General features: G+C 61.1%; 1 protein-coding gene across 4 annotated transcripts in view; it reads left to right on the plus strand.

The window, feature by feature from the left end:
- Myh11 (myosin heavy chain 11) overlaps nt 1-12,611 on the plus strand; it is a 59,527-nt gene that overhangs the window by 35,750 nt on the left and 11,166 nt on the right. For all 4 annotated transcript variants that reach the window (XM_048332938.1, XM_048332939.1, XM_048332940.1 and 1 more), the window contains 17 exons: nt 508-660; nt 1,516-1,689; nt 2,009-2,182; nt 3,187-3,301; nt 4,486-4,679; nt 6,092-6,213; nt 6,317-6,386; nt 6,543-6,703; nt 7,217-7,325; nt 8,418-8,549; nt 8,654-8,860; nt 9,288-9,425; nt 9,878-10,001; nt 10,168-10,339; nt 11,302-11,514; nt 11,624-11,768; nt 12,367-12,573. In XM_048332938.1, coding sequence (XP_048188895.1) covers nt 508-660; nt 1,516-1,689; nt 2,009-2,182; nt 3,187-3,301; nt 4,486-4,679; nt 6,092-6,213; nt 6,317-6,386; nt 6,543-6,703; nt 7,217-7,325; nt 8,418-8,549; nt 8,654-8,860; nt 9,288-9,425; nt 9,878-10,001; nt 10,168-10,339; nt 11,302-11,514; nt 11,624-11,768; nt 12,367-12,573 — 2,610 coding nt within the window. The remainder of the gene's footprint in view (nt 1-507; nt 661-1,515; nt 1,690-2,008; nt 2,183-3,186; nt 3,302-4,485; nt 4,680-6,091; nt 6,214-6,316; nt 6,387-6,542; nt 6,704-7,216; nt 7,326-8,417; nt 8,550-8,653; nt 8,861-9,287; nt 9,426-9,877; nt 10,002-10,167; nt 10,340-11,301; nt 11,515-11,623; nt 11,769-12,366; nt 12,574-12,611) is intronic.

Genomic DNA, 12,611 nt, shown 5'->3' on the forward strand with positions numbered 1-12,611 from the left:
TCCATCTACACATCCATCCACCTACCTATCATCCATGATGCATCTGTCCATCATCCATCCATCCATTCACCTACCCATCCATTTCTGTATCCCTTATCTACTCAACAATAGAATATTCAAAGCCCCACGTCAGATTTTGAGGATTTGGTGCTAAATAAGAAGAGCAGCATCACTCGCTCGGGACCTTCTCTGATCTCTTACCTGAAGGCCTGACTGGGTGGGGGTGGGGGGGCGCTTACTACAGAAATGCTGGTGTACCTCTACTTGGCAGTACAGGTTTCATGGTCTCTGGCAAGAGGTGTTTCCCTGTGCGGCCATTTCTGAGATCTTCCCCCTCTTCGTTCAGGGTTCTTGCAGATTACCTCTTGCCCCTTTATTTCTCCTGTTTTAAAGGACTGTGGGGGGGGGGGGCGGCGGGGGAAATCAGAAGTCTGCACCTTCAGCCTTGCTTGATGTTGGGAACAAGCTGGTCTCAGGTAGTAGCATGTCCCCCTACGCCCCCTGCAGGCTGACTTCGCCATCGAGGCCTTGGCCAAGGCCACCTACGAGCGGCTTTTCCGCTGGATACTCACCCGCGTGAACAAAGCCCTGGACAAGACCCATCGGCAGGGGGCGTCCTTCCTGGGGATCCTGGACATTGCTGGATTTGAGATCTTTGAGGTATAGCTGGGTGGGGTGGTGGCAGCCATGGCCTTGGTCCTCGGGGAGGGGACTTCCCGTGAAGGAAGCATTGTGTCAGAGGAAGGCCACTGGAGGAGACAAAGCTGTTTAGCTGAGATAAGAAGCTTGATGCTATACCAGACAGAAAGCCAATGGGGAATATGCTGGTTTGTGCAATGGGGCAGCCAGGAGTACAGCTGGATCCCATAGGTAGGGCCTGCCTGCCTGCCATATTGGTTCAGGTAGGTTCTCCCCTCATGGTGGCAAGATGGCTGCCACAGCTCCACGCAATCTTCTCTCAGCAAGGGGAGGAGGACTTCCCATATCCCATTTCCGAGTTCCACCCAGAATCTTGGAGTGGGGCATCTTACTGCCCCCACATTAACCTGAATTGATCCCCATGATTACCCCCAAGCCAGGCACTGTTTACAAGCTCAGTGAAGAATTGCACATGGTGTAGACATAGTTGCTGGAGGCAGGTCAGAGGAGAGGAAAGGAGGGAGGGAGGAAGAGTGGGAGGGAGGGAGGGAGAGAGGAAGAGAGAATCTTAAAGGTTTAAGGATACACCAAAGACATCTGCTATGGACATTCTGGGTCTGAGCCTCAGTTTCCCCAGCTGTAAGGTGATGAGTCTGTGCCTATGTGGTGCCCGTAGATGAACGCCGCAGGTAGGAACAATAAGCACCCTCACACCGCTGCAGGAGAGCCACGCCGCGCAGGATGTCAGGCTCTCCCTGGGTGCTGAGGTGGCAAGGACAAGGTCTCTCTTCAGGGAAGACCATGGTGTGGGGGGTCTTGGGGGAGGAGCTCCCCCTCTGACATCATTGCCCTTCTACTCCCCCCACATCCCCACAGGTGAACTCCTTCGAGCAGCTGTGCATCAACTACACCAACGAGAAGCTGCAGCAGCTGTTCAACCACACCATGTTCATCCTGGAGCAGGAGGAGTACCAGCGCGAGGGCATCGAGTGGAACTTCATCGACTTCGGCCTGGACCTGCAGCCCTGCATCGAGCTCATCGAGCGCCCGGTGAGCGGCCTGCCCTCTCCCTAGGCCGCGGGCAATGCTTTGCGCCTGGGCATCCTAGCTGAATAGCCTTGCAAGGCCCCAGAGGTAAGGCTGTTCCGCAAGCATCGGGCAGCAGGGGGCGATAGAGAACATGTCCTTTGGTGCCCGCCTCCTATTGGCCAAGGGGTAATTGGAAGATCGACTGGGAGAAGCGGGGGAAGAAATCCATCCTGAGTGGTAGGCACCTATGGAGATGGAGTGAGAGAACTGCCTTGCTCTCCCTGGCCTACTGGGGCGACCCGATGCCTGACTCTGTCCCTGCCTGCCTTGTCGTCCTTAGAACAACCCCCCAGGCGTGCTGGCCCTGCTGGACGAGGAGTGCTGGTTCCCCAAAGCCACTGACAAGTCCTTCGTGGAGAAGCTGTGTTCTGAGCAGGGCAACCACCCCAAGTTCCAGAAGCCCAAGCAGCTCAAGGACAAGACGGAATTCTCCATCATCCACTATGCGGGGAAGGTGCGAGGGCGGGGCTGGGGCAGGGGAAGCTAGGTGGTCCCCACGTGGTCCCCACAGAATACTTGCAGCCACTTCGAGCATATCCTAAATACAGCCTCCATGCTTGTAACTTCTCTGTGTGTTTCATCATGGCGGCCAGACTGGCAGACCAGCACTTGGGTTTAACAAAAATCTCGGGCTGGGAATGTGGCTTAGCGGTAGAGTGCTTGCCTAGCATGCATGAAGCCCTGGGTTCCGTTCCTCAGTACCACATACACAGAAAAAGCCAGAAGTGGCGCTGTGGCTCAAGTGGTAGAGTGCTAGCCTTGAGCAATAAGAAGCCAGGGACAGTGCTCAGGCCCTGAGTTCAAGCCCCAGGACTGGCCAAAAAAGAAAAAAAAACACCTTTGTCATTGGCAGCGGGCTGCAGCCGGGTAGCTGCAGCCAGGGTACTGCGAGAGATGAGACTCATCACTGTCGTCACCCCCATTGTCACCTCATGGCTGCCCACGTGCAAACCTTGGCTTAGGCCTGTGTATCGCCCTACCACTTGAGCCACAGCTCCACTCCCAGATTTTTGCTCACTAATTGCAGATAAGAGTCTTATGGCCTTCCCCTGCCTGGGCTGGCTTTGAACTTTGGCCCTCAGATGTTAGCCTTTTGAGGAGCTAGGATTCTAGGTGTGAGCCAATGGTGCCTGGCTTGTTTCCTTTTCATTTCCTGACTTTTCTAAGTGTGTGAGGTTTTTTTCCCTCAAGTCTCCTTATAGATTAGGTCTAGCTGTCGCCATAACAACTGACATCCCATAATCCCCCTAACTGTATTTGCTGCTGCCCTACTGTGTGCAGGGCCAGGTCTGTGTGTGGCCTCTTTCTTGGCGCACGTGTTGACCCAACATGGCGCCCATGACATCACTTCCTGTCCAATCTCAGAAGACCCGGAAGGGAGATGGGTGGACTTGGGTCTGGCCATCTGTGTCCGCCTGATGCCAGGGTGCCTGACCTGTGGGGTGTGCTCCTGGACAGGTGGACTACAACGCGAGTGCCTGGCTGACAAAGAACATGGACCCGCTGAACGACAACGTGACTTCCCTTCTCAACGCCTCCTCGGACAAGTTTGTGGCCGACCTGTGGAAGGACGGTGAGTCCCGGGCCTCCGCCTCTTCCCGCTGCCCCGGGTGCCGGCTCCTGCGCTCCAGGAGCAGGGGAGAGGCGCGCACCTGCCACCCCGCGGCCATGCCTGGACCCCAGGGGGAGACAGTCCCGAGGGCGGGGCTCTGGCTGGAGAAGGGAGATGGGGCAGGAGAAGGGGAGCCACGCACCCAAATGGAGGGACTTGCCACCAGCCGCGAGGGCCTGGGGAAGTGGCCGAGTGGCTCAGCTTCCCCGCGGTCACTAGTGAGCTGCGTGGACACGGCAGGGTCCTGCTCCGGAGGCTGACCCGGGGCTAGCAGCACGCCAAGTCCAGCCAGTGGTCAGCAGGGCCTGGCGAAAGCCCAGCCCCTCCCCGGCCATTCTTGGCCAGAAGCTCCGTGGCTGTGGGGCTCGGAACCTGGATTTCTAGCATGTTCCCTTGGGGAAGCAGGAAGCTGTGGGCCGTCCAGGGTGGGGCAGTGGGTGTGGGTGGGGCACTGCTGTTTTGGCTCTGGTCCTGGGTGCCCAGAGTGTGGGTCGTCTTGGGCCACAAACCTGCCACCCTTTAATTTAGGCATAGGGAGGGGTCAGCTGTGCCTGGGCTCTGAAACTGCACCCTGACAAACCCTGGGTGTCAGGAAGCTGGGTGGGGGGTGGGGGGGAGAGACAGTCAGGCAAGCAGCTTGTTAGAGGGAGCCTGAGAGACGGCGCAGGCGGAGGGCGGGCTGGAGGGCCGAGCGTGCCCCGAGTGGAACCCGCAGGGCTGGGAGGCTCTGACTTCATCCTAAAGGAAAAGGATTTCTCGGGGTGCTGCCGACTCACTCCTGCAATCCTAGCTCCTCAGGAGGTTGAGATCCGAAGATCATGGTTCAAATCCAGCCTGGGGTGGGCAGATCTGAGGGACTCTTGTCTCACTCAAGGCCTGGGCAGCAAGAAAGGCCCCTGTCACTCAGGCAATCTTGGGCTGCCCCCAAATGAGGCTGCTGGAAGCCCATCCCCACCCCACCCCCTGGCCTTTCCCCCTGCTGGCTTTGGTCAGCAGAGGAGAGGAGAGGAGAGGGGCAGAGCCCTCAGAGGGGCCTTGGGGTCTCCCGGAGACCCCTCCTCACCCACCACCCTCGTGTCCGGGGCCTCCGGCCTGCGGCCAGGGTGGAGCCTGGAGGTGAGCACAGCCTTGCCTGCGCCCCGCAGTGGACCGCATCGTGGGCCTGGACCAGATGGCCAAGATGACCGAGAGCTCCCTGCCCAGTGCCTCCAAGACCAAGAAAGGCATGTTCCGCACGGTGGGCCAGCTGTATAAGGAGCAGCTGGGCAAGCTGATGACCACGCTGCGCAACACCACGCCCAACTTCGTGCGTTGCATCATCCCCAACCACGAGAAGAGGGTGAGCTGGGCATCCACGAGGGGGCGCCACAGGGGCCCGCCAGGAAGGGAGCTGGCTGCCCTGCCCCCAGCCCTGCCCACTCCAAGAGCCCCATCTGCCTGGGGGGGGGGGCAGGGGATGCCCAAATGGGAGTCCATTCCTCATTCCTGGAGGTGCACAGGCCGTACATCCATGTGCCATTCCTCCAGTGCATACGTACAGAGCAGCCCTCAAAGCCAGAGGCCACGGGGTGGAGGGGGGAAGAGGAATGCTAGGCACAGATACGGTGTAAGGCAGGGATCCCATTGCTTAGACGGAGTAGATAGGCAGGCAGGGGTGAGAATGTGGGGTTCCTTCTGTGTTGAACGGAGCTCAGCCATTCATAGGAAGCCGTAGGAAGGAGTTTAGCTGGAATAGGTCACCATCGCATGTATGGATTAACAAGTGAGGGGCAGAGGCAGGACTAGAGAGAGAGATGAGGCAGGAGGCCGCTGTGGTTGTCCAGGGGGGAGAAGAGGGTGGCAGTGCATGGAAGAGGACAGTGGTGGTGAAAACCGGGTGGAGCTGGGGGGAGGGGAGGGGAAGGGCTGTAGAGAGGATGATGGACAGGAAGGGAGGGAGGGAGGGGAGAGAGAGGAAGAAGCCCCACTTCCTACCAAGGGGATGCTAATGTGCCAGTATGTAGAGAGCAAAAGACACATAGTGCCATAGAAAGCTGGGTGTGGCGCTGGGAATATGGCCTAGTGGCAAGGGTGCTTGCCTCGTATACACGAAGCCCTGGGTTCGATTCCGCTGCACCACATATATAGAAAACAGCCAGAAGTGGTGCTGTGGCTCAAGTGGTAGAGTGCTAGCCTTGAGCAAAAGAAGCCAGGGACAGTGCTCAGGCCCTGAGTTCAAGCCCCAAGACTGGCAAAAAAAAAAAAATAGCTGGGTATGGCAGCCCACACCTGTAATGCCCGTACTCAGGAGGCTGGAGCACGAGGACCAAAAGTCTGAGGCCAGCCTAGATTACACAGTTCGACTTGGTTTTACTTTAAAGAAAGGGGATAGGCCAGGTGTCAGTGGCTCAGGCCTGTCTTCCTAGCTACTCAAGAGGCCGAGATCTAGGATCCTAGTTCAAAACCAGCCCGGGCAGAGAAGTTCCCATGTGACTCTCACTTCCAATGAACCACTCAAAAACCAGAAGTGGTGCTGTGGCGCTAGCCTTGAGCAAAAAGAACTGGGGGACAGCGCCCAGGCCCTGAGTTCAAGTCCCAGGATCGACCAAAAGGAAGGGGGTAGGACTAAGGATGTGTGATCCCCCCGCCCTACCCCTGGCTGCACCCTGTGAGGACCCCAGACCCGCAAGGGGAATGGGTCCCAGGCTGCTCTGGGGGGGGGGGGTCCCGCGCTCTGGGGCGCGGCGGTCACGGCTCCCTCTGCCTGTGCAGTCGGGCAAGCTGGACGCGTTTCTGGTGCTGGAGCAGCTGCGCTGCAATGGCGTGCTGGAGGGCATCCGCATCTGCCGCCAGGGCTTCCCCAACAGGATTGTTTTCCAGGAGTTCCGCCAGCGGTGAGTGCCATCGGCTGGGGTGCCCTGGGGGGTCGGGGCCTGGGCCAGGGAGGGCGCAGCACCACCGCCGGGACCTGGGGTGACTCCTGCCCTCTGTTCCAAGCTATGAGATCCTGGCGGCAAATGCCATCCCCAAAGGCTTCATGGATGGGAAGCAGGCCTGCATTCTCATGGTAAGCCCAGCCCCGGCCTCCCCCCAGCTCCTGCTGGACGTCCAGCCCTGGCCCCCACTGCCCCCTGCTCCTGCGGGGGTGGGAGAGGCCCCGCCGTCGGCCAGATGGCCCGGCTGGACACGGGAGCCCTTCTCCTCCTGCCTACCCTCCCTGCAGATCAAAGCCCTGGAGCTCGACCCCAACCTATACAGGATCGGGCAGAGCAAGATCTTCTTCCGCACCGGCGTCCTGGCCCACCTGGAGGAGGAGCGGGACCTGAAGATCACCGACGTCATCATGGCCTTCCAGGCCATGTGTCGGGGCTACCTGGCCAGAAAGTAAAGATCCCCCTCCCCCCATCCGTGCCAAGTGGGCTCGGGATTGCCGGGGCGGATCTGGAGAGCACTTGGTTCTCACAGTGGACCCCGCTTCCTGGCCTTCTTAACTAAGTTCTGCCCTGCCACCCTTCCCACTGCCAGCATCTCCGGGCCCTTCTAGCCTTGATCTGGGATGGCGGCCAAGATGGCGGCCATGACTCTTCTGTGCTTTCTTCCAGCCAGTCTGCCCTTACATGGCAGAGTGCTGGTTTGGTTTGAGATTTCTCAGAGACAACCAAGGAGAGAATGGGTTTGTGAGGAACGCTGGTCGTGGAGGGGTCGCAGAGGGAAGAGGCGGCGTGGGTTTGTCTCCTAGGGGTGTTGGGTCTGGCTGTGGGTCTGGGTCCCCCTGGGCCTTTGAGAAGGGTGGTGCTGGGGCTCCAAGCTCCAGGCAGAGGGGGCCGGCCGTCCCCTGTGGCGGGGATGGGGAGGCCAGGGGAGGCCCGTCCCTGGAGGCTGCCTCCCTCCCTCCAGGGCCTTCACCAAGCGGCAGCAGCAGCTGACGGCCATGCGGGTGATCCAGCGGAACTGCGCCGCCTACCTGAAGCTGCGCAACTGGCAGTGGTGGAGGCTGTTCACCAAGGTGGGTGCTCCGCCCTCTCCTCAGAGACCGCCTGCCCCCCAGCCCCGTGGACCCCCTCTGCTGACAGCTCTCAGTGGCCCTGAGTCAGCCCAGTTGCCATATCCGGCCGCACCCTGTCCGCGCCCTCCCGTGGGGGAGTTGGCCCCCGCCTTGTCTCCCGTGTGCCAGGCCATGGCCAGCTGGGCAAAGAGACAGATCAGCGAAGGGCAGGAGGGGGCCCGCTATGTCGAAATGGCCATCTTCTGACCCAACACCTGAAAAACTATGCTAAGAAAACCGCCTCACCGCGCGGGCACCGGTGGCTCACGCCTGTCATCCTAGCAGCTCAGGAGGCTGAGATCTGAGGATCGCAGCTTGACGCCAGCTCGGGCAGGAAAGTCCATGAGACTCATCTCCAAGCAACTACCAGGAAAGAGCCTAAAGTGGCGCTGTGGCTCAAATGGTAGAGCGCTAGCCTTAAGCACAAAAAGGCTCGGACAGGTTAAGACATTAAAAAGAAAAAAAAATATATGTCCGGGCTGGGGATATGGCCTAGTGGCAAGAGTGCTCGCCTCGTATACATGAAGCCCTGGGTTCAATTCCCCAGCACCACATATACAGAAAACGGCCAGAAGGGGCGCTGTGGCTCAAGTGGCAGAGTGCTAGCCTTGAGCGGGAAGAAGCCAGGGACAGTGCTCAGGCCCTGAGTCCAAGGCCCAGGACTGGCCAAAAAAAAAAAAAGTCCAGGTGCCGGTGGCTCATGCTTATAATCCTAGTGACTCAGGAGGCTGAGATCTGAGCATCCTGGTTTGAAGCCAGCCTGGGCAGGAAAGTAGAGTGCTAGCCTTGAGCGCAGGGAGCTCAGGGACAGCGCCCAGACCCAGAGTTCAAGCCCCAGACCTAGCATAAACGAAAACCAATGGTAAGAATGATGACCAGTAAGGCCCCGGGCCCCGGCCTTTGCCCCTGCCCTGCACAGATGCCCACTGCACCCATGTCATGGTGTGTCCTGTGCACACCGAACACGCAGCGGCCGCTCTGGTCCCTCCCCCTTCCCCTCCGGCTCTGAGCCGGGCAGGCGTGTGAGACGGGTGTGTCCGTGTGTGCGTGCAGGTGAAGCCGCTGCTGCAGGTGACGCGGCAGGAGGAGGAGATGCAGGCCAAGGAGGATGAGCTGCAGAAGACCAAGGAGCGCCAGCAGAAGGCTGAGAGCGAGCTCAAGGAGTTGGAGCAGAAGCACACGCAGGTGCAGCAAACGTGCCGCCAGGGCTGTGGGGGTGGGGGTGGGTGGGTGACAGAACGAGATGGGGGGGAGGGCTCTCACCAGCACCCTCCCACCCCCCTGTGCAGCTGGCCGAGGAGAAGAACCTGCTTCAGGAGCAGCTCCAGGCGGAGACGGAGCTGTACGCGGAGGCCGAAGAGATGCGGGTCCGGCTGGCCGCCAAGAAGCAGGAGCTGGAGGAAATTCTGCACGAGATGGAGGCCCGCCTGGAGGAGGAGGAGGACCGGGGCCAGCAGCTGCAGGCGGAGAGGAAGAAGATGGCGCAGCAGATGCTAGTAAGGCTGCCCTGGGAGGGAGCGAGTCCTCATGGCCTCTGCTCGCTCTGTCCTCTGACCTCGCTCCTGGTGCCTGTGTGTCAGCTACTGCTGTGTAACAAAACAGCCCAGACTGGAAATCATACTCAGCTGACATGATGAATGCTCGGAAAAGGCTCAGCTGGGTGGTTTTGGCTCAGGATGGCGTGTACGCCTGCTGAGGGGCTGCTGGGGTCCCCCAGGGCATGGTGATAGGCTGCCCCACCCCCCAGAGTCGTGTGCATATTTCAGAACCGCCATGGCGCCCATTACCCTACTGTACGGAGAAGGGGACGGAGAGCTCCACCAAGCATGCGAGGCGACGGTGGAGGCTCTGCCTTGCCCTGGAGTTTGTGGGTGTCTGAGTTCACCTTGGGTTTCTCCCCTGCCGCCCCCCCCCCCACTCCAGGACCTGGAGGAGCAGCTGGAGGAGGAGGAGGCAGCCCGGCAGAAGCTGCAGCTGGAGAAGGTCACGGCCGAGGCCAAGATCAAGAAGCTGGAGGATGACATCCTGGTCATGGATGACCAGAACAACAAACTCTCCAAGGTGTGGCGGGGACCCCTGAACCTCTTCCCTGTGCCAGGGCCTCGGGGGGTGGGGTGTGCAGAAAGACCTCACTGTGGGGACTGGGATCTGAAGACATTGACCTCGGGGATGTGGGGAGGCCTCCCGGGGAGGCTTTCTAGCAAAGGACGAGCAGAGACGTGGAATGTAATAGCAGAGTCATCTAGAGCGGCCCACTGTGCAAAGGCCCTGGGGCAGGGACGCGGTGGTGTGGGGCAGGGCTGGAAAGAGCGCCCCTGGAGCTGGGCATGCGCAGGAGGGATGAGATGACAGGTCGCCAGTGGGTCACGGAACCGCTCTAGCACTTCAATCCCTCTAACGCGAGCCTCTGTCTCAACTGTCCGTATAGGAATACGAGAAGCAAAACCTAAGTAGGTGACTTAGGAACAGCTGACCGTGTTCCCTCCTGTCCCCCTCCCCACCCATCAACACAGGAGCGGAAGCTTCTGGAAGAAAGGATCAGCGACTTAACCACCAACCTGGCGGAGGAGGAGGAGAAGGCCAAGAACCTCACGAAGCTGAAGAACAAGCACGAGTCGATGATCTCGGAGCTGGAGGGTGAGCCGGGGAAGCGGCTCAGTCATCCCCGCGACTCAGGAGGCTGAGCAGTGGAGGACGGGGGATGGAGGCCACACAGGGCCACGGGAGGCCGGCGCGGGGTGGGGTGGGGGGAGGGGGGCGGTGGCAAGGCGCCCCGCTCCTGACGCCCCGCTCCTGACGGCAGTGCGGCTGAAGAAGGAGGAGAAGAGCCGGCAGGAGCTGGAGAAGCTGAAGCGGAAGCTGGAGGGCGACGCCAGCGACTTCCACGAGCAGATCGCGGAGCTGCAGGCGCAGATCGCCGAGCTCAGGGCGCAGCTGGCCAAGAAGGAGGAGGAGCTGCAGGCCGCGCTGGCCAGGTAGCGCGGGGCGGGCGCCGCCGGGGCGGGCGGGGCCGCCCCCTCCCTGCTCACACACCGCGGCCCTGCGCCACGGACGGCGCCCGCGCCTGCGTACTGCGGCCGGTCCACCCTGCGGGCTCGCTCTTCCTCGCTTGCTGCTGTCGCCCGCTGGCGCAGTGCTCTGCTGGCCCGAGTCTCTCGCGCCTCCCCTCAGATCATGTCTTGACCACGCCGTCATCCGGTCACCCTACTCCCCCCCCACCCACCGCCCCAGGGCGTCACCCCACCAGGGAGGGGCCCGGTGTGGAGGCCACCGTGCCGCCCCTAGAGAGAGGAGGTGGGGGGACAGAGCGTCAGGGACCAGGCGGAAAGCATCACGAGGGCCCAGGGCCTGCTTCGCGGATGCGCAGAGGGCTCTGGGTTCAATCCCCAGCCCTGCCGGAAACGTATACGAGGGAAAGAAGCTGTCTCGTGTGCGTGTGTGTGTGCACACGTGTATGTGCCTGTACTGGGGCTTGAACTCAGCCTGGGCACTATCCTTCCACTTTTTTTTTTGCTCTGCCACTTGAGCCGCAGCTCCACTTCTGGTTTTATTTTTGTTTAATTGGAGGTGAGAGTCTCAAGGACTTTTCTTCCTGGGCTGTGTCTTTGAACCACGATCCTCAGATCTCAGCCTCCTTAGTAGCTAGGACGACAGGCGTGAGCCACCGATACTGGGCTTTTTTCCTTTTCTTTTCCTTTTTTCTTGAGATAGGGTGTCACCATGTAGCCCCGGCTGGTGTGGAACCGGAGATGGTCCTGCCTCAGCCTCCCAGGCGCTGGGATTACAGGCACCCCCTGCTTGTACACTCTTGGCACTCTCGTTCCACACAGAGCCTCCCCGCCGTGTGGGGGGTGTCTTTTGAAATCCCTGGACGTGAGAGTTTGGGGTGTCGTGAGGAGCTGGCCCCCTCAGCCCCGGTGCCCCCGCCCCCCGGCAGGCTGGACGATGAGATCGCGCAGAAGAACAACGCCCTGAAGAAGATCCGCGAGCTGGAGGGCCACATCTCCGACCTGCAGGAGGACCTGGACTCGGAGCGCGCGGCCCGGAACAAGGCGGAGAAGCAGAAGCGGGACCTGGGCGAGGAGCTGGAGGCGCTCAAGACGGAGCTGGAGGACACGCTGGACAGCACGGCCACGCAGCAGGAGCTCAGGTGCTGCCCCGCCCCGCGCGGGCCTCCGGGACCGGGCCGCGGGGTGCTCAGCTCTGCGTCCCGGAGTCCCTGTCCATTTTGGGGGTGACCCCTGGCTCTTGTCGCCCAGGGCCAAGCGGGAGCAGGAGGTGACGGTGCTGAAGAAGGCCCTGGACGAGGAGACGCGCTCCCACGAGGCGCAGGTGCAGGAGATGCGGCAGAAGCACGCACAGGCGGTGGAGGAGCTCACGGAGCAGCTGGAGCAGCTCAAGAGGGTACGTGGTGAGCCAGCGCCCTGCTGGAGGGGGCCCCCAGGTCAGGTCAGACACGCTCCCCAATCTCAAACCGACCACGCCGGGGTGGGAAATTTCCACGCGAAGGTTCAGTCAGGTGCGCTGAGGACAGAGCCGGGGGCGGGAGCCCCTGCCTGTAATCCCAGCCGTGGGGGCGGTGCGGAGCCGGGCCTGGGAAGAGAACGCAGCCAAGACTTCATCTCCACGAGTGAGCCGGGAGCTGTGGCGTGCGCCCGTCATCCCGGCTCTTGTGGAAGTGCAAACAGGAGGAGCACAGTCCAAGTGGACCTGAGCAGGAAAGTGAGATCCTATCTGGAAAATTCCTGGCGCCAGGGGGGCTGAGGGGGCTCAGCTGACAGAGCGGCGGCAAGGCCCCGAGTTCAAACCCAAGTATGGACCAAAACAAACCCAAGAAGGGCTGGGAATAGTCCCCGCTTACGGAAGGAGTGGGACAGAATGGCCGTCAGCACGGATCTAAGTGCCTCCCGCCCCGGGCGAGGCGGCATGGGGGTGTGAGCAGCACAGCCAAGGGCAGGGAGGCCGCAACCCCCCCGCCCCCCACGTCCCCCTCCTCCCCCAGGCCAAGGCGAATGTGGACAAGAGCAAGCAGACGCTGGAGAAGGAGAACGCGGACCTGGCCGGGGAGCTGCGGGCGCTGGGCCAGGCCAAGCAGGAGGTGGAGCACAGGCGCAAGAAGCTGGAGGCGCAGCTGCAGGAGCTGCAGTCCAAGTGCAGCGACGGCGAGCGCGCGCGCGCCGAGCTCAGCGACAAGGCCCACAAGCTGCAGGTGAGCGCGCCCCGCCCCAGCCCGGGACGCCAGCTCCG

This window comes from Perognathus longimembris, chromosome 23 (assembly GCF_023159225.1).
Source record: "Perognathus longimembris pacificus isolate PPM17 chromosome 23, ASM2315922v1, whole genome shotgun sequence".
Classification (NCBI taxonomy): Eukaryota; Metazoa; Chordata; class Mammalia; order Rodentia; family Heteromyidae; genus Perognathus; species Perognathus longimembris.